At 54.0% G+C, this 26,158-nt stretch overlaps 3 protein-coding genes across 8 annotated transcripts in view; 1 reads left to right on the forward strand and 2 right to left on the reverse strand.

Moving 5' to 3' along the window:
• TSC2 (TSC complex subunit 2) overlaps positions 1-9,124 on the reverse strand; it is a 31,661-nt gene extending 22,537 nt beyond the window's left edge. For 4 of the 5 annotated variants that reach the window (XM_086473339.1, XM_086473337.1, XM_086473338.1 and 1 more), the window contains exons 1-15: positions 8,960-9,097; positions 7,942-8,028; positions 7,165-7,275; positions 6,209-6,353; positions 5,957-6,074; positions 5,420-5,468; positions 4,909-5,034; positions 4,482-4,555; positions 4,020-4,146; positions 3,213-3,356; positions 2,848-2,985; positions 2,531-2,634; positions 1,657-1,738; positions 603-758; positions 153-269 (exon numbers count right to left, since the gene is read on the reverse strand). In XM_086473339.1, coding sequence (XP_086329465.1) covers positions 153-269; positions 603-758; positions 1,657-1,738; positions 2,531-2,634; positions 2,848-2,985; positions 3,213-3,356; positions 4,020-4,146; positions 4,482-4,555; positions 4,909-5,034; positions 5,420-5,468; positions 5,957-6,074; positions 6,209-6,353; positions 7,165-7,275; positions 7,942-8,028; positions 8,960-9,097 — 1,716 coding nt within the window. Of the gene's footprint in view, positions 1-152; positions 270-602; positions 759-1,656; positions 1,739-2,530; positions 2,635-2,847; positions 2,986-3,212; positions 3,357-4,019; positions 4,147-4,481; positions 4,556-4,908; positions 5,035-5,419; positions 5,469-5,956; positions 6,075-6,208; positions 6,354-7,164; positions 7,276-7,941; positions 8,029-8,959 lie in introns of all 5 variants that reach the window. The other variant, XM_086473340.1, reaches the window with a different exon arrangement.
• A 1,682-nt stretch (positions 9,125-10,806) lies between these two features.
• On the forward strand, positions 10,807-17,297 carry NTHL1 (nth like DNA glycosylase 1). Its single transcript, XM_086473319.1, has 6 exons — positions 10,807-10,882; positions 11,429-11,676; positions 12,891-13,061; positions 14,281-14,440; positions 16,132-16,237; positions 16,930-17,297. Exons 1-6 carry the CDS (start codon positions 10,807-10,809, stop codon positions 17,114-17,116), a joined length of 948 nt encoding a protein of 315 aa, XP_086329445.1. The 3' UTR covers positions 17,117-17,297.
• A 1,689-nt stretch (positions 17,298-18,986) lies between these two features.
• NHERF2 (NHERF family PDZ scaffold protein 2) overlaps positions 18,987-26,158 on the reverse strand; it is a 39,191-nt gene continuing 32,019 nt past the window's right edge. The window contains exons 5-8 of one of the 2 annotated variants that reach the window (XR_015183880.1): positions 24,271-24,314; positions 23,562-23,624; positions 20,561-20,781; positions 18,987-19,875 (exon numbers count right to left, since the gene is read on the reverse strand). Coding sequence is in view for 1 of the 2 variants with exons in the window: in XM_086473318.1 (XP_086329444.1) it covers positions 20,623-20,781; positions 23,562-23,624; positions 24,271-24,314 (266 nt within the window). In the remaining variant the exon portion in view is untranslated. Of the gene's footprint in view, positions 19,876-20,452; positions 20,782-23,561; positions 23,625-24,270; positions 24,315-26,158 lie in introns of those variants that run through there. The other variant, XM_086473318.1, reaches the window with a different exon arrangement.

Consider the following 26,158-nt stretch of genomic DNA (forward strand, 5'->3'; position numbering starts at 1 on the left):
AAGCAAAAGGAATGACCAAAGCAAGAGTTAAAATGTTCATTGGATAAAACAAAAGTCAGAATATTTAATAGTGGGAGAACGGTTGTCTAAAAAGCAAAGGCCAGCAGAAGACTGTTCTGAAGAAAACATGTTTAATGCTCTGCAGCGTTTACCTGAAGAATTATCAGGAGCCCAAGAACTGCTGTCTTGACATCCTCCAATGAAGCTGAATACGACAGCAAATCCCTCTCTTCCAGTTCAGACGGAGACGAGAGAGAATGTGCAGCCACCTTTCAAAAAAGGAAAGCAAAACGTGGTTTAAATCTGCCACGGACCTTTCCTTTATTTCCATCCTGGAAGGTCAGCAAAGACTACAGCAAGTCATCCTTGCTGGATATTCTGGAAGCCCTGGCAGGTAGCTGGGATGTGCACCGACAGGGTTTCTAAAGCTCCCTTCCGCTCCGCACTTTAGACTCACATCCTCCAAAACCCAGTAGCTTTAGACCACCCAGTTGTGCACCACACAACTGGTACCAGTCACGGGTTAGTCTCCTCAGTCACAGTAACAGGATCCGCCAAAAGATGTGGTGAGGCTGCTGACAACTGACCAAACTCTGCCTCACCTTTTCTATGATGTCAAGCAAGCTGTTGAAGTGGTGGGTGTTGCAGCCTTCAGCCAGGTCTACCAGTAGCTGTGTGGCCAGTTTTCGGACTTGATGGTCTTTATCCTCTGGAATGTGAGCCAGCTGAGAGATCACAACCAGGTTTATCAGCTCTTCCTGCAAGAGGACAGACCTTAATAAGCCTTGACATTTTGCTGTCGGTTGTTCAATCAGCACGTTAAAGAGACAAATGACCACAAACAAAAGAACGCTGATATTCTGCTATCAGGCTTCTTCCTCAACTGACTGCTGGGTTCCTTGATCTTTCCTCTTCCAACCAATTCAGTATTTCTGTATGCCAACCCTCCAAATATTTATGACTTTTGTCGAACTTGGATTCAATACTTTGGGTTTTGTCTGTCCTACAGACTCGCTAGTCCAGGCTCAGATAGACTGTTGACAAGGGATTTCTAGGGCTTGGGTTTTTTAAGGGAGAGAGGAAATGTGCAACAGCACCACGTTTTCACAAATCTCGAGGGAATCCAAGCAGCACCTCTGCCCCTTCCTGTCCTCTGACACTCTGGTTACGTTCCAAGGAGATGGAGAGATCCCCAGAGCTCCTCTCTCGGACAGCTTCCATCTTGGATTGCAATTAAACTGCAAGCACCAAGACAAGTCAATCTGCTCACGCCAGATTATGTCCAGACCTCATCTTTTTAGCAAGCTTTTAACTAAACTCTGCAGCTCTCACCACGACTTTCCTCTCTTCCGAAACAAAATGTATATGGCATTAACGACCTTAAAACAGGGAAGCAAATGCACACCCAGGCATGTCCTCAAAACACAGCAGCTCCCACTGCAAGTTGCACCCAACCCAGCACCATTAAAAGGCCAGTCCTCCTCCCAGCACCCTAAAGAAACACATCTATCATAGTGTCCAACATCTAAACCACGGTTCTGCGCGTTCCCCAGTGCCAGAGACCACCTGAAGCACACCGTAAAGCGTGCCTCACCAAAGCCCTTCCCACCCACTTATCATCTCACATGTGATCGTCAGAAACAGATAAACACACACCTCGTAGAACTGTCTGTTAATACTCAGGACAAAGGACAAGACATCCAGAACTTTAATACGAATGGCACTACGGCTTTCGTTCCTAAAATGGGAAAAGCAAATTCAAGATGAATAAAATGAAGTTGCCGATATTTAGGGAAGGGGGGAGAGGGGAAAAGGGAAGTAAAACTAAAGTAAACTAAAACTTCTTAAGAGTTAGAACAATAACTGTTAAGAGATCAGCTGAGCCTCCACTTAATGTCTCTACATACGAAAGCGGATTCAAGAACAATTGGAAACTGGAATCCCAATTCAGCTTCTACTGGTTCTGCAGACCTGTAACTGCAGTTTTCCCATTTCCAGTCCGAACTAGGAAGCACACGTCAGAAGAACAAGTGCTCTGTGAGCAAATTTAAAAGCAAACATACGGCACCAAGGAAGAGTTGCTCTTTGGCAGCATTTCACAGATGAGACAGAAGCTTGTTATTGCTACATGTTGATATTTTAGAACACAAGAATACTTTTAGGAGTACAATTAAAACCAGATAACTTTAACGCTGGATAACCATATGCAACCCTGATGCTTAACAGGAAAGTCTTGCTCGGTGTCAGAACTACAAAGTGCTGTGGAGTGGAACGTGTAACTGCCTCAGCTAATTGGAACAGCACCATCCAATGGAAATAATGAAAAAAAAAAAAGAAGCATCAATAATTCAGTGCGAAGTTTTTCTTCTGTTAAACGAAACCCTTTCATGTACTGTGCCCTGGAACTACCGTACTTCTTAGCAGTCATTTACTAACATCAGAACCTCAGGAAACAAAATTATCTAACATGAAAAAGTGGCGAGAAACATTCGAAAGTGCCTTGTTATTTCACAAAGTTCTGATTCCATACCTGAAGAATCTCTCCATTAACATCTGCAGGTTGTGAATCCAGCCATCTTTGGCAGGATGAATGGACTGAGCTCTGTATGTTATCAAGTTTAATACAGAAGATTCCTTTCATGGAAAGATCAAGAAATTTTTTTTAGTGTATAAGCAAACACAATATATCCATTCCCCCACCCCCCATCCCGAGAATAAGGCTCAGGTAAGTCCTTGCTGTGATTTTCTGACCACTCACTATTTTAGGACTCCCAGCCTTCAGCTGTACTGAGTAACAAAAGAGATTCACCGGGCGACAAAGGAAAACAATAATAAGTGAAGTCTTACTGGTCTCTGATCAGCACATCTTTCCACCAGCTCAAAAAATCTCTCTTCAGAGCCATGGAATTCATTCTGGTCACAAAGTTCTTCGACTGTAGTCAAAAGATCATGTACAATGGACTTAAGTTCTTGGCTCTCCAGACTCTGAAACAGAAACAAAAACATTCCTGAAAGACTTCTACCTTACGAGAAAGCGCTAACTTTTACATACAAACAGAAAACTCCGTGGAGAAGCACAATATTGAGAACTGGGCCAAAGCTCCCTGCGGCTTCCAAGTCCGCTGGAGTGTACAAACAGGAGATCAATTTGTAAAAACATCTATGGCAAGGTCTTCCGATTGAAAGCACATCAAGACAGGCTCAACACCTACCTGCAGCTGCTGCAGTAATCGCTCCATGATGTCCAAAAGGATATCCCACGTTACAGCTTGCAGCTCCTTCCCGTACTTCTTGATGAGACGTGTTATGGACAGGACGATCTCGTAAGACACAACTGCATTGGGACATGTCATGGCCTGGAATACAAAGCGTTTCAGCCGGTTAACAGCTGGAAAGCAGTGATCAGAAACGTTCTTAAATTCAAATGAAACACGCCTTACTACTTAGGAACTTAGCCTGAAGGTCTGAGATAAATATATTCGAGTCTGTACACACAAAGGGCAAAGCAAAGAACCATTTTATAAGGCACAGCTGGGCACTCCTGCCAACAGCTGTAGAGCAGATGTCAAACCCCGTCCCATCTCGCAGAGGGGGCTGTAAGAGGTTAAAGCTGGTAATTCCCGCTCGATGCACGTGGGTGAGAAAGCTTTAAGGGAGCTCCGAGGCTGGGCCTCAAGGCGCCGTCCCTCACTTTTTGTACCACACACTGGAAAGAGGGAAAGCGTTTGCTTTGTGTTTACTTTTTCAACTAAAGTACCCACAATGTAGATACTTTTTACAAAAAGAACTCAGACTTTGCTTTTCTGGCCAACAAAGATATTCCAGAAGGAGGCCCCAGTTTCAAACTCCAATCCTCTGTTGTTTTACAGTTTCCCCGTGCTTCACCCCATACCCAATCGCTGCCTCATCTTTCAGGCACACAAAGATCTCCTTCGTGGAGGGGACCACACTTTCGTCCCAAATTTGTGCAGGTCCAGACATAGACCCGATTAAAAAGTTCCTCCAGCAGCCCACCCTACCTTGAGGAACGACGGCAGCACTGAGGTCGGGGAATTCTTGAGTGAATTGAGGCGATGAGCACCCCACAGAGCCATCCCAACGAAGAACACGGCTCCTCTCAGCAGCGCTGCGTCCGCCATGTAAGCTCTGAGGACAGATGAAAGCCCCAGACCGCGCTACAATTACTTCAGCGTACGAGAGTCAGTAAGAACACACACTGTCACACCAGCCCCAGCTGTCCTACGGCAGAGCCTCGCACCGCAATTTACAAACGTTAAGACCAGAAAACCATTCAGTACAGCTCGAACAAAAGAAAATTCAATGCAGAAAAACGAGCACTTTAGCAGCACAACGAGGAAGGCAAATCATTTCTAAGCACCAGAACCTTCAGCTCGTTCTACTGACGTCAGTGACTCCCCATCTGCCTCAATAGGGCATCTGCTGAATTCCTTGGGCTTTGTTAGATCAAAAACCTTCCTTACCTGTCTTCCATGATCCTGCACATGTTGTAGATGGCACTGTGTCCCAAGTGAGTTCCCAAAAGGTTGCGCATTAGCTGCAAATTCAAAGAGAACGCTTCAATATCCCATTGTTAAAGCACTCCTTAGCCTGAATATGCAGGTAGCTGGCTGATCATGCCCACTTAGGGTAAATACATGTGTCCAGCCATTCCCATGCCCCAACAGAAGCCTGTCATATCGGCTGAAAGGAAACTACAGCTAAATTCCACGGACGTGACAGGACTTACACTAACAACGTGCTGATCCTTTAATACTTGAAACAATTTTTAATTTACTTTTAAAAACAAACTGAAATTTCTGGCAGGTGGGCACAGGCACATCGGACACTTCATCTGTGAGGCCAAACCAGGGAACTCACTAAAAAACAAAACCACAAGAAAGTTCTGACCTTCCAGCACGGCTCGCAGAGCTCCTTCACGTTGATGGTACGGCACAACGTGATGATAAACACCGGCAGGTTCTCTGACGGCAGACAGTTATAGCAAACAACTGCATCTAGGACTTGCAGGGAAATCTTTGGGAAAGAGAAAGACAAAACGGTTATACGCTTCCCTACAAATAATCTAACCTGGCAGACCAGGAAATCTGGAAGTCAAAGGCATACGGATACGTCTGTCTGGGGTTTTTTAAATCATTGCAAGATGGAAAGTAAACCATAAAAAGGACTGCTGAAAAATCGATTCATTTCTCAAATTTATCAATGCTCCTTGTTTTAGAATAAAATTATTCAGGTGCACGAGACCCAATGGCTTACAAATACTTCATACCTTCGTTTATTCCCACCTTACAAGACAGCTAATACAGAGAGGAGAGCCTGACGATCTGATTTTGTTGGTAAAAGTTAGTTACAAAAAATTCCAAAGAGTTCTAAAGTGCTAAGAGAGACTCAAATCACTGACCTCTATGTCCACAGATGACGAAGTCTGAATGCACAAGAGGCATATTTTGCTGTTAGGAAAGAACATCTAATTATAATTGTTTGCTTAATATGATTTTAGGCAAATTACAAAGAACCAAAACAGACAAGTAAATTGCCATGCCATTTTACTCATCATTCCCTTTACTGTGGCATTGTTGACAACGCTCCTAGGGACACTGAATACTAAGTTTATAAATAAAATTAATAAAATAAACAAAAAGTTAAAGTTGCACTTAAATGCAACTCAGTGTGCCTCCACTAGTACAACAGCAGAGCCCCTTCGTGAGACTCAGCAACGCAATCGGGCCCGCCACATGAAATGGGCAAAGCATAAACCAGACCTGAACACTGTAAGAACTGAAAATCAAATGTTTGTCAGAAATGTAAGGTACAATCTGGAATGAAACAGACCCAGACCGGATGAAAAAGATTCCACTTATCTGCATATTGATCCGCAACTCTGTCCCATAATTTACCAAGAATAAGCACGGAGGAGTTAAAAAAAAAAACAACTTACTGGACCATTTCAGCTACGTAGCCTTCCAGATAGCAGCTATTGAATTTCACCAGGTTCACCAAAACCAGAAGGAACTCAGAAGACAAACCAACGTCCATCCACTGTAGGACAAAGTCAGCTAAAGAAGGAAAATGAATTGTTACCATATGCCTTCTACCCACAAGTGTAATCACTACCTTTTTCTTGTATCACTGGATGCCTGTCGCTTGACTTATTCCCACCAAATTGAAGGGGGGAAGAGACAACACTCACCTAACTCCTCTTCTAAGTAGGTGATGTATCGTCCATTCTCCGTTAGAGCCTTGAACACTTCAAGCCGTTCGTGCAAGTCTTCATTGGAGGGATAGTCCTTAATAACCTTAAAAAAATGTGCTCTGAGGATCCCTAATCTCTCACCCTTAAAAAAAAAAAAAAAAAAAAAAAGAGGAGGGGAATAACAGTGTCACTAATGAAAAAAGACACATAAGGCCTGGACCCTATCAAGGTCTATAACATGCCTGAAATTCTTTTATTTTCCTACGGGTTATGAAAGTCTCCTGAAAACACCTCCAGCCTCTACTGGCTACTGACGGGGCTCAGGTCTCCTCAATCTGTTAGATGAGCGCTCAGGGCTGGAGGCATTTCTGTCCAGCAACACACAGGCAGCAGCCAATACACAAGGTAATCCACGGAAACTCCAACTGCCAGCGCTGCCAGTACAGCACTTGAAAAACCCCCAAGCCCACCAGCCAGCACCGAGGCCTATCCCGCTCGTGAGCTACTCCTGCTTTTTCAGAAAATGGAAAACCAGCACTTTGGTCTGATCCAGCCTTAGGTCTGTACAGCACACTGTGCAGCCTGCAGAGCTCACCGTACGCTTCACTGGGCCAGGCTTGGCAGGCCGAAACACCAAACCAGCTGCAGGCTGGGCCTGACGGGTCTGAGCAAAGACCATCTAAAATCTGCTGTACTACGCTGAACTTAACCCAAGTATTTCCTCTTCTTCAAGAACGTTGCCCCAAAACACAAAAGTTTTCTACAAGTGGTATGGAAAGTTCTGCTACGATGTCAAACCAAGACTTAACTGAAACGCTTCCTCCTCCCATTTACTAGGCACAACCAAAACATGGAGAGCTCTGGAAAAAAGCCACCCAGTACTTTTCACGCTCGTACTCCTCCCGAACCCTAGTTCAAATACAGCGTTTCTTCTACAGTTTGTTTGTTGTCACCTGTCCTTGAACGATCGACTTCAGCAGATGAAGAACAGCGTGTCTGGCTTCAGCGGGGCGCTCCGGCTGGAGCATATCAGCCACCACCTTCCATATCGCTTCCACTGCATGCTGAAAGCAAACGCAGGAGACAGGCAGTAGTAGGAAAGTGAAGGTGCTTCTGGGATCTGTACCCAGTAGGTCGGTCGTTAATTATGGCAAGTTAACGAACAAGATCTCCAAGGAATTTGTGTCTGAAGTTCTCTCTGCTGAAGGGTGCTCTCGCCTGCCCGGTCACAAGCTCAGATGAACCACACGAGACACCAAATCCCGTCCTATGTGACAACCTGCACCCCAGGAACCGAAGTTCTTCACTCACACACTTACTTCAGTGCGAGCATTTGGGCAGAAACCTTCACCCAAACACCAGATGATTTAAAACTCACTGGAGGTGGGTTGTGAACCAGCGGAAGGAGCCAGCAAACACCTCTGCTACAGGATTAACGTGGTCTCCTGTGAACTGCCCTGAACAGGCCCGAATACTCGCAGCGCTCTCCTCCCGTTCAGCTCAGGAAGCCCGTCAGCTGTGTCCCCTCTGCTCCACCACTGGCAGGTTGGACACGACTCGTGTCCTGGGCAGCTGAGCCACCCTTTTACAGGTTTGGACAAGCGCAAAACAGCTTCTGGGACTATCAGTTCTAAAAGGCAGGCTGAACTACAGGAGCCTCTTACGAGAGGTTGAGAGCTGCTGCTTAAATTTTCCTCCTTCCAACCCTCACTGAACGCTTTGAAACTTACCTCTTCAATTTTTTTTGTTTTTGCCACTTCACAAACTTGACTGATGGCTCGTATCCTGTTACTTAATCCACATTCTATGCTCAGTTCCTGGAAAGAAATGCAGGAATAAGCTAACAGTTTATCTTACTAGAAACACTTACCCGTTTCTCAAAGGGGATCACGAAACACTGAAAAATAAATTACACATTTGTCCAAAGTGATCTAACCATTAGTCATCACTGGAGCTTTTCAGGAATTTCTCCAAAAACGTTTTTCCATTAGCAAATGATTTGTCAAAATTAGAACTTTCACAGAACTGGAGCCAAGCAGCTTTTCACCTCCAGGACAGAACATCTTATTTTCTTCAGAGAAGTTAATAACTCGCTGGCTGCGGTGCTTTTTCTTCAGAAAAGTTAATAACTCGCTGGCTGTGGCGCTCGCCACATTTCACAGGAGAAGGGCAGAGAACGGAGGGACGTTAAGTCCAGCTCCCCAGCCTTCCAGCAGGTAAGAGCTTGGTTGCTCCAGCACAGACGGGAAGGGATTCTGGTCTCCTCCTCCCTTTTATGTGTTTTCCTCCCAGTGTGCCAACTATGCTGCTTACAGACTTGCCATATCAATTACTGGAATCAATTTTTCTTTTTTTTTTAATTTTCACAAAACCATAAGGTTTTCATAGAACAAAACCGGTTTCCAGCTTGCGCTAACCGCCACCACAGAAACTTCATCAAGCTCAGACTACAAAAAAAGAGAAATATATTTTGAGGAAACACGCTGTAATTTGCCATAAGACAACACCATCTTATCAAATATCTCAAAAGTATTCAAACACCGAATAACTAAAATGCTGTAACTTCAAAGTAGGTGAGTTTTCCATCCATTTCACTAGAGAATGAATTGAGGGATAAGGTAAAAAGGCATGACCGGAGAGGGAACAGATGGCAAAACAGGGAGGAGAATGAGCAAGGCCTCCTGCCGATCCTCTCAGCTCAGGTAAGCCAGGCACCATCCCCACCTTTACCACGGTCAGTTCTCACACCTTGAGTATCTCCGCAGTGATGATAAACTCTGTTTGCTTGCCCTCCGACGACTTGGAACTTCCCCGGGATGTTCCCAGCCCCAGGAGATTCCTGAACTTCTCCTTCAGTCCCGAATCCTTGCTCTGAGGCTTTGCCATTGCGGCCGCGCCAGCAGCGCTGAGCCCCTGCAAATACAGAGCAGGGTTTCTGTTGGGGGAGACCCCAAGGGGAATCTTTAGGCAGAAAAACACCAGGAACAACTGTCACAACACGGCTTTTACAAACAGCTCTGGTGTCTCAACTCTCAAAAGGCCAACACTGAGACCAAGACAGCGAAGAGCCTGCCCTCACGAGGCGCCTGCAGCTACCTGCGGAACGTGGAGCTCTGGGATAGCGTTTTCTGGGAGCTCCGAATGCCCAGCACCGCCACAGCCCACACGGAGCAACCACCATTTTAAAACCACTGAGCTGATTTTTGAAGCATAAAACCACACACACACGCACGCTTTTGGGCAGGTGTGAGCTGAAGTACTTGTTCCCAGGCCAAAAGCAACGGACGAGCACGCAGCACTGTAAAGGAAACGTTGAAAGCAGCCAGACTTACGAGTCTGAGGGCTCAAACATCCAAATGCTGCCGCGGGAAGGAGAAAGGGGGAGCGAAAACAAGCACAGCCATTACAGCAACGGCACAGCGACAGCAACGTCCTGCAGAAACTGCCTCCCCAGCCAGCCCCAACATGCTGCCCCCTGGGGACCCCCATCCCGGGGCAGCACACCCGCTCCTTGCACGCTGGCGCAGCCCCGGCACCCTGCCCTCGGCACAGACCCGGCAGCCCCCCAGCTATGTCCCACACCCCCAGGCCACAGCCTTCCCCACCCCCCCGGCACACATCACAGCAACCCCTTGCGCTCCCCAGGGACAGCCCACAGACCCTGTCCCAGCATCCCAGGGGACACGCTGCTGCCCCCAGCCCAGGGGACACGCTATGGTCCCCAGCCCAACATTACCGGGGGATACACCATAGCCCCCAGCCCGCCGCCCTGGGGTTCACACCACAGGCCCCAGCCCAACGTCACATGGCGACACACTGCAGCCCCCAGCCCACCATCACCGGGGACACATCACAGCCCACAGCCCACTGCCCCGGGGGACACACCACAGCCACCAGACCACCGTTATATGGGGACACACCACAGCCCCCAGCCCACCACCCCGGGGGACAGACCACAGCCCAACATTACTAGGGGACACACTACAGCCCCCAGCCCACCATCACCAGGGGACACACCGCAGCCACCAGCCCATCGCCCCGGGGGACACACCGCAGCCCCTAATAGAGCCCAGGCCACGGCACAGTGTCCCCCCGTCCCCCCCCCCGACACGCCGGGACCACACCGCAACCCCCCCCCCCACCACTCCGGGACATGCCACAACCCCTTAAGGACACACAACGGCGGACACGCCACAGGCTCCCCCCAACACACCCCGGCTCCCTGACAGGGGACACCCGGGGACACCCCCCAGCCGGGGGCAGCCGGCAGCCCCACACACACGCCCCCCCCCGGGGCACGGCCAGGCCCCGCCTCCCGCTAGGCCCCGCCAGGCCCCCGCGCCCCTCGGCCCGGGCAGCGCCCCCCGCCCGGGTAACGGGGCCGCCGCTCCCCCCCCCCTCTCACCCCCCGCTCACTCACCCGCCGCCCCCGGCCCGGCCCGGCCCGGCCCGGCCCCGCCGCCCCCAGCCCCCAGCCCGCTCCGCGCCGGCCCCCGATCTGCGCCGCGCCCCGCCCCCGCCGGAAGTCCCGCCGCTTCCGGCACCCGCCCCCGCCGCGGTGCACGCCGGGGCCGGTAGTGCCCGGGGTCGCCGCCATGTCTGCGGCCGTGTCCGCTGGCCGTGGGCGGGCGGCGGCCCGGAGGCTCGGCAGAGCCGGGGGGGCGGCCGGAGGTACGGGGTGGGGGGCGATCGGTGCTTCCCGGGGCTGGCGGCGGCGTCGTGCGCTGCCCCTGCCTGGCCTCAGCACGGGGAGCGGGGTCTGGGGGCCTGCAAGCAGGGGGAGCGAGGGCCTAGCCCAGCCCGGGGACAGGGGCACGGTGTCTGTCACGGCCCCCTCGGAGCCAGGGATGTGGCAGCACCCCGGTGGCGGTCCTGCCTGTGGCACTGGGTGAGGGCCTGGGGGTGCCTCTTGTCTTTCAGCAGCCCCCCATGTGTTTGGGACACGCGTTCCCCGCAGCGTGACATGTGCCCCCGGCTGTTGTCACCTGTTTCCCAGGTCCTTCGCAGCCATTCCTCACCCCACGGCTGGCTCTGGTTAGGGCTGGGTGGGTGTGAGGGGGTGCTGCTGGGTTGGGACTGTGGGGAAGACGGTTCCAGCCCTCGTCGGGGTCCCCCGGGTGGTTGCTGGCACCTGGGGCCGACGCTGGGCCGCGGTGGGAGACGGAGGCTTCTTCCCCCTGGCCTCAGGCCCGACATTCTCTCTCCCATCTCTTGCAGTGAGCCAGGTCCACAGCACAGCCCGCACCCCGAGGTGCAGCAGGAGGAGGAAGAGCGTCGCCATTGCCTACGAATCTGGGCAGGGGGCTGGTGCCGAGCAGGGGACGTCTGAGCCCCAGAGACCACGCTGGGAGCCGAGGGACTGGCGGCAGCAGCTGGAGCGCATCCGGGAAATGAGGAAGAGCAGGGATGCTCCCGTCGATGAGATGGGAGTGGAGAAGTGTTACGACAGCAGCGCCCCTCCGCAGGTAACAGCACCCCGCTGCCCTGCTCCGTCAGGCAGGCACGTGAAAATACAACCCTGCTTCTGCAGCTGAAAATACAACCCTGCTTCTGCAGCCCTCCGGCCTCCCTCGTCCTCCTGTTGCCCCTGGCTGTGTCCCACTTTGGATGTCTGCAGAACGGAAAAATAAACGCAGGGCGTATCAGGACTCTAGGCTGGGGTGGGTCCCACCAGAGGGTACGGCAGAAGTGTGCGTATGAGAGAAACCGCTCGCCCTGCCAGAGAGGGGAGGCAGCTGGCACCGAGCGCAGCTGCGGGGCCAGGGGGACCACGGTGCACGATACAGAAATCACTTTCCTTCCCCGGGGAAGCTGCGTTGTTGCTTCCAAGAAGGAGTGGGTATTGCAGCCCTCAGCACACACCAGCGCTCCTCACGCCGCTTCCAGGCTCACGAGGGCACCGTGCTTCCTTGCCCCCACGGGTTTTTTCCTGGTGCACCTGCGGTTCTGTAAACTTTGTTTGTAAGAGAGCTGGAGGAAGGGCTGTGTCCGCCTTATCCTGGGTCAGTCCAGGTTGGCTGCATCCTCCTCCTCATCCTGGTGAGGACAGAATCGCGTCTGGGGAAAAATGAACTGAAAAAGAGGAGGTGAATGGCCTGGGCTAAACCCTGCGTGGCAGCATCAGAGGAGCTTCTGGGTTCTGTGCTTCATCTCCCAGGCTGTCATCCCAGTTCTTTAGGTGTGGCTTTGTAAGGTGCTCGCTGGAGCCAGGTACCCCCTTCCTACTGAAGCCTAGTGGGAGAGGGATGCGATTTTCAAAAGCTGCTTTAGAGCAGAAGTTGTGTGAAAAATCATTGGGCGTTTGTACTTCTGTGTCCTGTGGGGTCTTCTGAGAATCCCACCAGCATGAAAAGCTTTGTCTGGCCCTCTGTGGCTGAGCACTGGCGTCTTTGGGTGGGAGATCCCAGCAGACAGTAGCTGCTCTCTGCCTTTTTACGCACAGTGACTGCTTAGATTGAAGGTGTTTCTTCTCTCCCTTTGTTCTGTTGTAGAATTAAAAGGTTCTGGATTATTTCTGTTGCAGCCTTCCAGTCTCTTGCAGATGGATATGGCTGAGCGAGGGGAGGTCCACGTCATGCACGGGACTGGAGATGGTGCTGGATGGGAGAACCGAGCCCCAGAGGCAGCTGGGTGCTCTCAGAGGTCTTGGCGGGGGGTCTCACTGTCCCCTTTCCCCCAGGTTATGCGCTACCAGGTTCTGCTGTCGCTGATGCTCTCCAGCCAGACCAAGGACCAGGTGACATCAGCTGCCATGCTGCGCCTGAGGCAGCGTGGCCTCACGGTCGACAACGTTTTGCAGATGGATGATGCGACGCTGGGGCAGATCATTTACCCCGTGGGATTCTGGAGGGTGAGTGCAGGATCCCCCTCCGCCCTCCTCCGCTCCCGTCCTGCAGTCGGAGACAGCTCAGAGGCCGGGGAGAGGAGCTCAGAGCAGGCACAGGCGTGTCCTCAGCAGAATGTGTTATAATCAGGTTTGGATTTTGAATAGATAATTACTTTACATTGATAACTAACTGCTTTTAATGAACAACTTTATTGTTTCAATGAATAACTAACGTTTTGTATTAATTTCCTGATTTGATCAGTTTACATGACGGTAAGAAATACACCAAACCTCCCTCCTGCTCAGAGACAGCAGCTGCAGGCCTGGTGAAAACGGCCAAAGCTAAAGCTGCTGCGGGGCGTGAAATTGTGCAGGACACAGAGCAGGGAGGCAGGGAGACAGGGACAGGGAGTGCAAGTGCACGTTCTTAACGTGTCTTCTTATCTCATGGGATGAAAGCGTAGAAACAAAGGCATGTTAAGGTGAAGACCCTCACATCCTCCCCATCCTGATTTGTAGATCAGAGATCTTGATCGATAAGATAACCAATGATTATATTAGTATAGGAATACTAATGAAGTTACTTAATAGGGTGGACCAGTCGTTGTAAATGTCGAAATTAATAGCGGGCATAACATCCGTGCTTACGTTAAAATATGTTAAAGACCATGACTTTGCAGAAAAAGGATATAAAATGCTGCATTTTCAATGTAACTTTGAGGCACATCAGGTGGAGCCACCCCCCGTGCTTCCCAGCGCTGCAGTACAGAAGTGCCGGCTTCTCTGCCGCGGTGTGGATCAGTCTGCTGTGACGGCGACCCTCCCTCAACAGCTGGAGGCCGGTCGCTGAGCTGAGGCGGGTGGTGGAGGCAGGAGGGGGCTGTGAACCAGCCCCGCTCCTGAGAGACGCAACCCCCCGGCCGGCATCCAGCCTGCGCGCCCACCCCGGGGTGAGCTTTCCCCTGGAGTCAAGCCAAAGGCTGGATTTTACACCGGTTTCAGCCATTTCTCTTCCCAGCAAGATTGTTTGCTGCAGTGCCTGGAGTGTGCAGGGGAGGTTAGAGCTCATCAGGTCTCAGCGTTGTGCTTTCACAGCGTCCGCCCTCCGCACGCTCCCGTCCGTGGCCTCGCATGTAACATCTGCTCGGGAGTGGTTTGCTTTCTGAGCTGTTTGTCTCTTTTTCTTTTTTATCCTGTGTTGGGAAGCAACTTGGATTTTCTGCCTTTCCCCTTGGTTTTCCAGAACAAGGTGAAGTACATAAAGCAGACGACAGCCATCCTGAAGCAGAAGTACGGGGGCGACATACCGAGAACTGTGGAGGAGCTGGTGCAGCTGCCGGGAGTCGGCCCCAAAATGGCCCACTTGGCCATGAACATTGCCTGGGACAGTGTGTCCGGGATAGGTAGGTTGGGCTGGGTTTTCCCCGTTCCTCTCCTAAATCCTGCCTGATCCATTCCCCAGGCAGAGGGCAAGCGCTGCAGCCGGGTAGACCTGCTGCCCCAGGAGCCTGATAACGTCGCTTCAGTTCAGTCATCCGCAGAGTATTTGGGCGGGCGAAGGCTGCGACCCTCAGCCACTCACAGCAGATGAGTTGCTGTAGGATTTAGGCATGGAATCCAGCTACTGTTTTTCCCCAAATCTGACAGCAGAAATCCCCAAGGACAGTGACCTCCCTCCCCTCGGACGCTGGTGAGCAGTGCAAGTATTGCCTGATGGCGTAGGCATCCAAAGGGATGTGCTCGCAGAGCAGTGCTTTGAAATCTCTTTGGTGTCAAAGTGAAAGAGAGGTGGAAGTGATTTTGTGATCTGAGGGTAGTTGTAGGATAGTCTGAGGTTTTTTTTTTTTTTTTCCCCCAGAGTTGCTTCTGTCTGAACAAAACTCATTTGGGATTTTTGTTCGGCAAGCCATAAGAGGGCAGGCGCAGGGCTGAGTCAAAATTACCCTTTGGAAACAGTAATTCACGGTGGATTGTAGAAAGAAACGGTCTCGGGCAATCTGCAGCTACAGAATTCCTGCTCTGTTTTAGTTCCTGCGGCTGGGTAACGGGTGAGCACAGCTCCGTGTGTCTGTTGCACGGGGAGCGGAGGAGAGCGCGTCGCTGTGCCCCGGGGAGCTGCGTGCTTTGGCAGCGATCGGCTGGGAGGAAGGCTGTGGTGGAGATGAGCCCAGACCAGACCCAAGGCAGGTTGGCTCCTGCCCCTTTGGGGAGCGAGGCTCCTTTGGGGAGCACGGCTGGCAGCAGAGCTGCCCGCAGCAGCCGACAGATGGGGCTGGGCGACCAGCAGCAGGGTCCCGGCGGGCTGCCCGGCCTGGGGGCCCCTGGGGACAGATTAATATTCCGAGTGTATTTGCTGGTTGACGGAGGAGCCCTGGGAAAGCCGAGAACGGTGCCACCCGATGAATGGCTGCTGCCGCGGCGAGCACGCAGCCCCGGGCTCCGGCAGCCCCACGGGTGACCACGTCGGCGGCGCTTGGGGTCTGTTGTTCTCTTCCCCGCTGTGGGGGAGGGAAGTCTAGAGGGAGCCAGACTAGCCAACTGTTTTCCAAATAATTGTGTGCTCGGTTTTGATTTAGGAGGCAAGACTTAGTCTTCCTGTTTACAGCAATTTCCTGGGTTTTGCCCAATTAGCCGTAGAGACAGGTTTATCGCCGCTGATCTAACAATAATATACTTTGCATTCAGAGCTTTTTAGCTCAAAGCACTTTATAAACATTCGTTTAAGCCTCACAAACCCTCTTGTGTTGGTAGGTATTATGAAATGTGTTTTCCATCTGGGTAAACTAAGGGGCAGAGATTGCAACTTGCGTAATGTCAGCCGAAACGCAGGGAGGAAGAGAACCCGGGACAGGCTGCCCTGTGCCTGCCAGCTCGGAGCACGCGAATCTTTGAAGGAAGGCTGGGTCAGATCGTGGGAGCGTGGCGTGAGCTGCCCACCCTGTCTTGCTTTTGGCTCCGGGGCTAGGCAGAAAGCAGCGGGTTTGTTCTGCGAGTGAGCCGCCCCTCCTGTGCGCTGTGCCAGGCAGCTTTGGGCTGCGCTCTCCCCGTTCAGGTGTGTCTGCCCCCACCTAAACTCTGGGCCCTCCCTTCCTAGCTGTGGACACCCACGTGCACAGGATCACGAACAGGCTCAAGTGGGTGAAGAAGGAGACCAGAAGCCCCGAGGCAACTCGGGTAGCGCTGGAGGACTGGCTGCCCAGGTGAGGCCTGAGACCCCCCCCCCAGGCTCCTTCTGCCACACCAGGGCCCTCGAGCGAGCTGCAGGAGCCATGTCTGCACCTAATCCTGCGGACAGCGTTGTCAGTCACTGCGCTTTGGGGCCCTCCTCTTTGTGGGGGACTGGTCTGCAGGTGTTACTCCTTAGAGAGCTGCAGGACCAGCACCTCAGCTCCTTGGGTGGTTCCTGGCTGTCAGATGTGTCGCTCCTCACTAGCGCAGCCCGCTACCTGGAGGGCTTGATGCCCAGGTCTTGCCTTGACAAGTTTACCACGACCCAAGCCAGGTGCTTTCCTACACAGCCCCTTGCTGAGCCTCATGGCCACAGCACTATCAGACCACGGTTGGATTTTGGCTGTCATTGCTGCTTAAATCTTCCATCTCAAATGCCAGCTGCCCGGTACTCTGTTGCAGCACCACATCTGGCACTAGAGCCTGACCCCCCCCCCCCCAGGCACTTTGTGTGGCTGTCCTCTGCTCCCCGCTCCTGGTGCAGTGGGATCAGGAAGGGTTAGGAGGGCTGTTCTTAGCAGGAGGCTGGGACCCGCCTCCAGGCGCCTTGGGAAGCCAGGAGGAGCGGGCCATAGGGGAAAAGGAGCCATTTGAAAGCACGGGCTGTTCTTTAACCCCTCTGAGCAGCTGTACCGCAACGCTCACGTTTTCCCTCTCACTGCAGGGATCTCTGGAGGGAGCTAAACTGGCTCTTGGTGGGCTTTGGCCAGCAGACCTGCCTGCCCGTGAACCCTCGCTGCAATGAGTGCCTCAATCGAGACATTTGCCCAGCTGCTAAGAGACGCTTGAGGGATCAGCCGGGCTTCGGAGAGCAACAAAGCTGCTTCGGCTCGGCGGCAGCCCGGAGCTGAGCCCTGGTAAAGCTGGGCTTCGCACGGGGCTGGCTGTGTGACTGCAGGGAAACGGGAGGCTGCTGCAGCCGGCTCAGCAGCTCTGGGGAGGGAGCAGCCGCTGGCAACGGCTGAGCTTGGGAGAGGAAAAAGGGTCTTTCCAAGTGCGGCAGTCCTGCTGCGTCCGTGCGAAAGGCTCCAGCCCCCGCGTCCATGTGAAAGGCTCCAGCTCCCCGAGCGCGCCCCGGCGGAGCAGCAGGCTGGGCCGTGCCAGGAGAGAAATCCTTTGTCCGGGGAGACGCGCTGCTGCTGGTGAACACGCACTTAATAAAGGTGGTGGGGTGTTTTGGGTTTTTTTCCACCCTTGAGGGTTGCTGGCATCTGTGCAACACAGGGCAAGGGGAGGAGAGCACGGGTGACCTCACCGAAGCGTGAGCCCCCACCCCAGCAGCCAGCCCTGCCAAGCCCCCCGCCTGGCGAGGGCCACTGCAATAAATAAGGTCCAACCGAAGGCTTCACGAGCCAGCACCAGAGGAGGCCACTGCCTGGACAAGGGACCTTTGGGTCCTGGTGGCAGAAGGGCAGGGGGGGTCACGCAGAGCAGTGGGGGGCGGCAGGAGACAAGGCAAGGCTCTGCGTGTGCCAGCAAGGGTTACAGCGGCCACGGGAGCCAGGCTAGCGTGTGCCTCAGAAGCTGACAGAAGGGACACCACCACCACCACCACCGCCTGTGTTTTGTTCTTCAAGGAAAGGGCAGTGCTGACTTCATTGTAGAGCTTCAAAGGAATAATCTGAGCTACCCTTTAAACAGGCAAGGGAGGAAGCAAAGTTTATAATGTGCTAAAGAAGGCTGTAATTCCGCTCTGAAGTTCCCTACCAAGCAGATGAGGAACGAGCAAATAAGGACTCGGTACATGGGAAAACAGAGTTTATTACTGACATTACAGTGTACATTATGTTTTTACAATGCAGCTGACAGCCTTATACTTTATTGATTTTTCTTCCCAAGTTAAATGTACAGGAACTGAATAATTACTACTGAGCTACAAGATGTCAGAAATACGCTAAGTGCTTTAACCAGGAGCAGTTTCCATGGGCTAAGCAGAGATTAAGATTTTAAAATCTTACCGGTACAGATTCGCACACCTCATTTCTTTTGATCTGCGTTCAAAACTACGTGGGTTTTTTTTTTTTTTCCCCCCCTCCCTCAACTACCGTGGTCCAGTCTGGCAGGAGAAGTGCAGTATTTACAGACAGGCCTTTGCTCTCGGACGTGCATCGGAGAGGGCGACGTTTAGGTCGGTGTAACGGGGAACGCTCTGCCCGGGGCACTGCCTGGGGTTTGGCTCTGCGGGCACGGGAAGCAACGTGCATCCCATGAAAAAGAAGGGCTCCTTCAAAAGATCACTGATTTATAGACCCAACTCTTTGGGGGGCCAAAAAGAGAGCAGGTAATTGGCTTTGAGGTGGGGTAGGGAAGAGGCGTCTTGTTCATCCTGGAGGGGAGGCCAACCTCTCTGCGCCCCGAGCCGTCTCGTCACCGATAGCCAAATACCTGCACCAGTTCCTCTCCAAAGTCATTATTTTCAACCTGTTCAGCCCACTGACATTCCTAAAAGATAACTTTCCTAAAAGAGAACCCGTCTCCTTCACCCCTGAGGCTCTCCGTGCTCTCCCACCAGCCGTGGGCAGCGGTCGCTCCCCACAGGGAAGCCGAACGTCCTGGCTCCGCTGCTGGGCTGAGCCCCGACGCGCCACCGAGGAAAGCAGTAAATGTTATAAGGCACCTTTTAGCTCAGTACTTAGGAAATACGCGCGGAGCTGCTCGGATATCCCCAGGGCACTCGCCCAAAGGCTCGTCACCCAGCGGTGCTGGAGTAGCACGGGGGCGAAGCCACAGCCGCGGCTTGCAAAACGGCCACCGGTGCCACCGCTGCCCTTCGCGTTTAGCTGGGGGAAGTGGGTTTGTGCTCGCCCGCCCTGCTGAGCCCAGTCCCTTCCCACTGCTGCCTTGGCACTGGAGCTGACAGGCCGGGCAGCCGCCGCGGCCGGGCCCGGGGAGCTGCTGGAGCGTCGGGCCCTTGCCCTGGTAAAACACCTCTGAGAGCGGCGTAGTTCGGCTCAGTCACCTGCCCTCACGGACAGCCCGAGGCAAGTCATAAAGAGCTTAAATGGGCTTCATTTGTAATGCCTTAAAGATACATTTTGGAGGCTCCAGCACCAAGGGCGGGCTGTTCTCAATGGAGGCCGTAGAAAGCCAAAGCAACTGCCCGCTCCATCACCCCGCTGCCTCCTTTGTAGCCGGCCCCGGAGAGCCCACGGCTCCGGAGGACGCCCTCCTGCTGGCGAGACAGAGCCTCAGTTACGCTCCCACGCTGGAGGCATCACATACCAGCCCAGAAGTAACAAACCAGGTGGGACCCAGCCCCTGCTCCAGCCCCCAGCCCCCAGCCCCGGCCGAGCCCCACTTCCCCGGCTCCGAGCCCGCAGCTCGAGCCGGATCCCTGCGTTCCTCCCTGGAAACGGATGCCGGGTGATGCTCGCTTTCAAGTCCGTCCACAGAGTTTTTGTAGCATCTCGTGGCTCTTGTTCTTCTCCCAAGGCTGCCGGAGCCGGGCCGGCAGCACCGCTCCTGGCACCGTGGGGCAGGACTGGCCCCGCTCCCCGCCTACCCCAGCCGCTCGGCGCTGCGTCGACGTCTGCCAGTGGTGAGGCCTGTGGCATTTGGGCTGTGGGGTTTGGGTTTTGTTTTTAAATCCTGCCCTTTCCCCTCTGCAGAGCTGTCAGGGATGAAAAAGGGGCTTTTGTTGCCGGGGCAGGAGTCACTGGTGGGGAGGGAGGTTCCTAAACTAACTGGAAACATACGGGACTTCATTAAAAAAACCCTCCAAAAATAAACAAAACAACCTTTTTCGTTTCAATAGCAAAGCCAACAGAGTGATTTACAGCCACTGTCCTTTTTCCCATCGTGTGAGTAGTTAACGGTGCAGACGGGGTGCTGGGGAGGGGGTGCCAGGTACACCCCCCCACCCTGCGGGTCCCCACCACAGCGGGGGCACGAGGCTGTAAAGACGTTTGCACAGGGGCACAGAGCATCCCACGGGGCTCAGTCTGGGACACCCGCAAAACTAAAACAGACACCCCAAATTAAAAAAAAAAAATAAAGTACTACTAGAAGCCTAAATGATGCAGGTAAGAAACAAGAGTTAAACTCTTCCAGTCCTTTCTCACAGGAACAGGGGACGGTGGGCAGCCAGAGCCGGGCTGAAGAGCAAGCAAGAAAAGGAGCTTTGGTCACATTTGTCTTACGAGAATCGCTGGTGAGTAACAATAATAATAATAATAATTAAAAAAAAATTTTTTTAAAAAAAAAAAGGACTTTTAAAATACGCCTTGTAAAAGCAACCAGTGAAGAGCAGAGCACAAAGCATCTCACGTGGACACTGAAGGACAGGGCGTAGGCACCTCAGAAACGTCCGAGCTGGGGCAGGGGCAGGAGAGCGGCGGACGGCAGCCACCAGCGAGGCTCAGAAATTGCTGAAAATCTCTCGCTTCTTGTTCCAGTCCATCTGCGGAGCCCTCTTCTTCACCCGCTTGGCCCGCACCTTCTCCTTGGCCTCGGCAGCCGTTGGGCTCAGGCTCAGCCCGCTCTCCTCAAAGGGATCCTTCTTCTCCGTGTCTCCATCCTGCGGGGGGAAGGCAGAAACGATGTCAAGCCCACAGCAGCATCCCCCCCCCCCCCCGCTGCCACCGCAAGCACGGCCGTGGTGTCCTGCAGCGTTTCACCCCCCACGGCCCCGGGAGAGGCATCTCCTCCGGCGTGCACGACGAGCAAACACGCAGGGGTGGTTTTGTTTGGAGCAGGAGGTCCAAGTCCCTCCCTGGTGCCATTGTCTGTGGTTTCACTGGCGGCAGAACCCGTGTGGCCACGCTGCATTTTGTGGTTGGGTTTTTTTCCCTCCCCTCCCCGCCTGCGGAATGTGTGGCTGCCACGGCTGGAAGGGGAGAAGCAGAAACACAGAAGCTGCTGCCAGCGGGAAAACGAGCTGCTCCGCTTGTCGGCTGGGAAAAGGAAAAATAAGCCCCTGGTGCAGGCGGAAAGCGGGGATGAGGGAGCGCTGGGTGAGCCTCGGGGCTCGCGGGGAGGGGTTGTGGCAAGGCACCCCCCGTGTTCGCCTGCCCGGGCGCCCCTTTGCTCCCAGAGCACCCGTGGCGAACCGAGGCGGGGATGGGGGTGCGTGGGAGGACAGCCTGCGTGCCCAGCTGGCCATGGCCAGGCCCAGCGCGGCCGCTGCAAGATGCCAGTCAAGGCGGTATTTGCTTTGGGAACTGTACTGAAAACAGCACCTTTCTATCTGCTTAATAAAAGCACTTTTATAGTAAGAAAATGAACGTTCTCAAGTCGCTGCAGCAATGTGCCCTCAAGCCAGGGACCCCGGGTGCCCCTCCTCTAACCCCGACCCTCTTGTTCTGCAGTAGGTGAAGGACGGCCACCACGTCCTCAGGGTACATCCCGGCCAAAACGCTTTTACCCCATCGCATCCCTGCTGGGCACAGACCCAGCACCGCGTCTCTGAGCCCCTTGAACCCCCCCCTGGGTCTGGGAAGCATCATCCCTGCAGGGACTCAGCTCGTCAGAGCTGGTTTCAGCGGGCAGGACGCTCCGTAGTGGGCACGATCTAAAGCTTCTGCTTCATCCATCCGTGCTGAGGCGCTGCCAGCGCCCGCTCCCGGTGCCGGGCAGGGCGGAGGTGCCGAGGAGCCCGATTCGGGGGGAAGCGGCTGCACCCCGGAGCTGCACGCGCCGCACTCGTGTCAATAGTGGGCAAACATACTATTTTATACGTTCTGTTTATATGAATAAAGACGTTCCGTTTTAAGGAAGCATTTTAAAGCCTGCCTAGTTGCATCGCTGCCCTACCACGCGTGCGGAACTCCAAACCCCTGATTTCACAAACCCGGATAACCACGGGCGGGCCTTCCCCCAGCGCTGCAACACGCTGGCTCCAGCTTTGCTCTGGCTCAAGGAACACAAACCCAACCGGGTGGTTGAATGAGCACTCCGGGCTCTGAGCTGGGGGGGCGGGGGGGTGGCAGAGCCGCAGGCAACCCCCTCGCCACCCCCCAGGGACCCCGGTGCCCCTTGCGCAGAGGTGGGACGGCGATCTCTGAAACGGCCCCAAAGCGGGGAGGAATCGCTGCGCCCGGGCACGGGGACACAGCCCGGTTTTCCAAAGGCAGCAGCCACCGGATGGGGACATGTATTATTTAGTGCTCGGAGAGAAACGGAGATGCCAGACTGCAGGCGTTTGGCCGCAGCTCTCGGGCACAGCTGGCGTTCGAGGTGTTTCAGATGCTCTGGGTGCTCGGAGGAGGCTGCGTGAGAACGTGCTGCCCTCAGAGCCCCGCTCCCAGCCGCCTCGGGGCAGGGGACAGCACGAGCACTGAGAACCAGCAGAGACCCCTGCACGGAGGCGTTCCCCTATTTTTAGCAGAGCCTCGTGCTAAAGGTAAATTTGTGAGCACTTTAGAAATCCCCTACTTATTATTTTAAGGAAAAAAAAGCTGCTAAATTAATAACAGCAAGAGAATACCGATCTATGCCCTGTCTTTACTTTTGGTCGCCCATTCGCCTTGCACAGCGAGGTCTGCCTCTACCCTGGGGGGGTTCAGCCAGGCTCCACCAGAGAATCAGCCCCAGCCCCACGGGTTACCAAATCCACCACGCTCCTCCCATCTCGAGCAGCTCCTTTAAACGCTGTGACAAATTCACTGTGCTCCAAGCTAAAGGCAATTTGGGTTTTTCTTAAATTTAGCCTGCCTCGTTCCTGTCAGCAGCACTCGAACCTCACAGCTCCGCTCCTCCTGCCCTCCTGGCTCCCCAGCCTCGCCTCCCGCCCTGGAGCTCGTCAGTATAATTACACTTCAGATCCAAAACTTTCCGCAGACAGCCTTTCATCTTCCACCTCCTTTTAAACTGTATGAGCACGAGTTGCTGCCCGACGAAGCGCAAATTCACTGGCTGCCGTCACCCCTTGACGTTCTCCGCTTGGTTCGGGGCAGTGCCACCTCCTCCCCCAGGTCATGATGCCCAAAGGGACGAGTCCTCCCGGAGCCAGGACGGAGCACACGTCCACACCCGCGCAAAACTCCTCCGCTCACGGGGGACATCTGCGGCTGCCGGCAGAGGCCACGCGTGTGTGTCCCCCCCCGAGCTTTTCTGTCCCCTGGACAAGGAGGGGAAAGAATATCTCTGCGAGAGCAGCTCACGGCTCCGTTTCATGCCCAGCTACGTGCAAGGGATGCAAGAAAACTCTGGATGTTTGCTGGCTGGCTGGATACAAGTGTACCCGAGTCTGCGAGCAAAGCTGAAAACGCACTGAAAGGCACCGTCAGACAGTGCCACGAGGCAAGCGTGTACCTAGGAGAGCACGTAAAAGGGAGGGGGAATGTTCAGGGGTTTTACCTCCGATTCCTTCCCAGGGCTCTGAAGGTCACTGTGAGATGAAGACGTGGATCCTCCATTCAGCTAGCGGAAATTAAAGTGTTAGTGCAGTTTGCACAAAGACAGAATTTAGGAAAAAAAAAAAAAAGGGCAAAAAAAGCAGGCAGGAAAACACTCCAGCCTGGTGGGGACGGGCAGCCCAGCTGGGCAGAGAGCAACGGCTTGTCCTGGGCCAGGAACAGAGCCCAGAGGGGAGGGTCCTGCCAAGGGGACCCCGCACACACGCGTGCACACCCGGGAGCTCCCTGGGATTTGCCGGTAGAGCCGCTGCTCTCCCGCATCCCCCGTGCAGGGCAGAGGGGGGTCCCGCTCACCTCCTCCCTCTGCCCCTGGGGACGGGGATTAAACGGGGCTGAAGCCAGCCTGGTTCAACCCCTAAATTAAGGCTCCAGCAGGAAGCAATTCCAACGAGCCAGCAGCAGCTCAGCTGAGCTAAACCAGCCTTGGGGACATCACGAGCATCCCTCCCGCCTCTGCAGGCTGGCAAGTCATCCCGGCAGGCTCACGTGTCACAAGCGGGAGCCAAGGAAAGGCGGCGTGCCAGCAGCCTGGCCTCTCACCCCGGTCCCTCTCGATCGCTCCAGCGCGCTCCCCTACACAGCGTGAACCCGTGAGGCTGCCCCGCCAGCCCGGCCACGGGGGCATCGCCCCGGAGCAGGCACGTACTCACCTGAGTCGGCGCGGATCCGTTGGTCAGGGGCTGAGGCACCACACCTACAGAGCACGTGAAGAAAATCCACGGTGGATACACTCGGCTGGGACGGCCGCCCTCGAGCCCCAGGCCGGCACCCCTCAGCGCCGCCCACCCGGCCGTCCCGAGCCTGCCTCCTCCCTCGCCCACCCCACCAGCTCCAAAGCTCTCTCGGTGTGTCTCGTCTCTTCGTCCTGTGCGGCTCCCAAGCCCACGCAAAAGCCTGTCCGCCCCCCTCGTGCCCTTCTGGGACCAAATTCTTGCCAGTTCCCCTGACTCCATTGATTTCACCGTTTTCATCAGGAGAAAAACACCTTCCAGGGGACCAAGTGAAGCAACTTCCTTCTACCAGCACCAAATTCAGCACGCACCCGTTCTTTTGTCATTTTTCTTCCAAAGCTGTTTAATTGGAAATCTCAAAACCCAACCCAACCTTCTTGGCTGAAATCAGCTTCTTGTTGGTGTTTGACAACAGCATGTGGCAAACACCCCGCTCCCCAGGCACCCTGGCTTTTGGTTTTTGCTCACTTCCAACAATTTGCACTACTAATATTCCACACGATAGCAAATTTTATGCAGATAAGCCACCAGTCACCCACGATCAAGTCATCGCTCAAGGCACTACCATGTCTCATCTGCCCCAGGCTAACAGATGTGTTAATTGTGACAGGATTAATACGTGGAGCATGAATAGTTCTCGGGGCAAAGCCCTCACTCCGTGCATCTCTCCAGCAGAAGACGAGGAGGCAGATGCACGTCGCCGTGTCACCCGAAATCCAGCGAAGCGACAGCAGCGCGTGGTGCCAAATGCGGCTCACCACTGCAGAAACCCAGGGCGACTGATTGCACAAAAGCTCCAGAGCCATCGTCTCCCCACACCACCTCCGGGCACGGCTGGGCTTTCCGAAGGACCGATTTGGGGGCTGCATCAGCGCAAGCTGCAGGGATTCCTGCTGCAAACTGGGGTTTAAAAAAAATAAACCCAAATCATCATTTTGAGAGAGTGCTGGTGCAAAAGTGTCAGTTATGGTGTTGGGATCCTTGAGTATTTTATCCTACTGAGTGTTGGACTCTACAGCACGACAAGCTCTGAGTAACGGGCATCAGCGGAAAGCCAGCTCACAGCAGAAGTGGTGCTGAAGTCCCTGGGATTGTAAGAAGCTAAAAGATGGTGTTATTGAAATGAGAAGCAAGCTTCAAATCACAAGCAATATTAAAGTGGAACAGGACTTCAAAAAAAAAAAGAAGTAATTTCAAAATTTGGCATGTCTGGCACTATTGTCATAGCTCCTTAATCCTGAAAGGTGCAGAGCTCTTAAAGCACATTGGCTAAAACGCTGAGGTGCTTAGGGTCAGCTCTAAGACTTTGAAATCATCAGCTTGAGGTCAAAGCAGTCTGATTAAAGACCGCAGTTATCGTTTCCTCTTACCCTGCAAAACAACACCGTTTCCCAGAGCCCTTTGGCATCCACACACGGAACAGCACCAGCCAGGCAGACCCAATTCTGGAGCTCCGACAAACACGCCGAGGCGACAGCACGAGCTGCGGAGCCAAGGCAGGGGCTCCAGCACCCCCCCACACACACCCACTCACCCCCCCCCCGGCGTGGCCGTGGCCCTGGCTACGTCCCCACCCCGGGGAACAAGGGCTCCTTTATCGCCGGGGCCAGCAGACAGCTCTCGCCCCGGCTCCTCCTCGAACCGCCGCGGAGCATCTGACGCCGCTTTCGCCTCGCGCGCTGCTCAGCATTGTTCGACCCAGTTCTTCGGACAAACCCCCGCATTGAGCACCCGAGGGAGCCGGGGTGCAGAGCCGATAAGGAACAGCTGTGCTGGGAACACAGAGCTCCCCATTTAGGCGGGCTGG

The sequence above is a fragment of the Leptosomus discolor genome, chromosome 14 (genome assembly GCF_034619465.1).
Source record: "Leptosomus discolor isolate bLepDis1 chromosome 14, bLepDis1.hap2, whole genome shotgun sequence".
NCBI classification, from domain to species: domain Eukaryota; kingdom Metazoa; phylum Chordata; class Aves; order Leptosomiformes; family Leptosomidae; genus Leptosomus; species Leptosomus discolor.

Excerpts from the sequence above, each read along its gene's own strand:
- NTHL1 (XM_086473319.1), top strand. The coding sequence starts at position 10,807 with ATGTCTGCGGCCGTGTCCGCTGGCCGTGGGCGGGCGGCGGCCCGGAGG. Across the intron at positions 10,883-11,428 it reads AGCCGGGGGGGCGGCCGGAG|TGAGCCAGGTCCACAGCACA; the intron begins GTACGGGGTGGG and ends CATCTCTTGCAG. Across the intron at positions 11,677-12,890 it reads ACAGCAGCGCCCCTCCGCAG|GTTATGCGCTACCAGGTTCT; the intron begins GTAACAGCACCC and ends CCTTTCCCCCAG.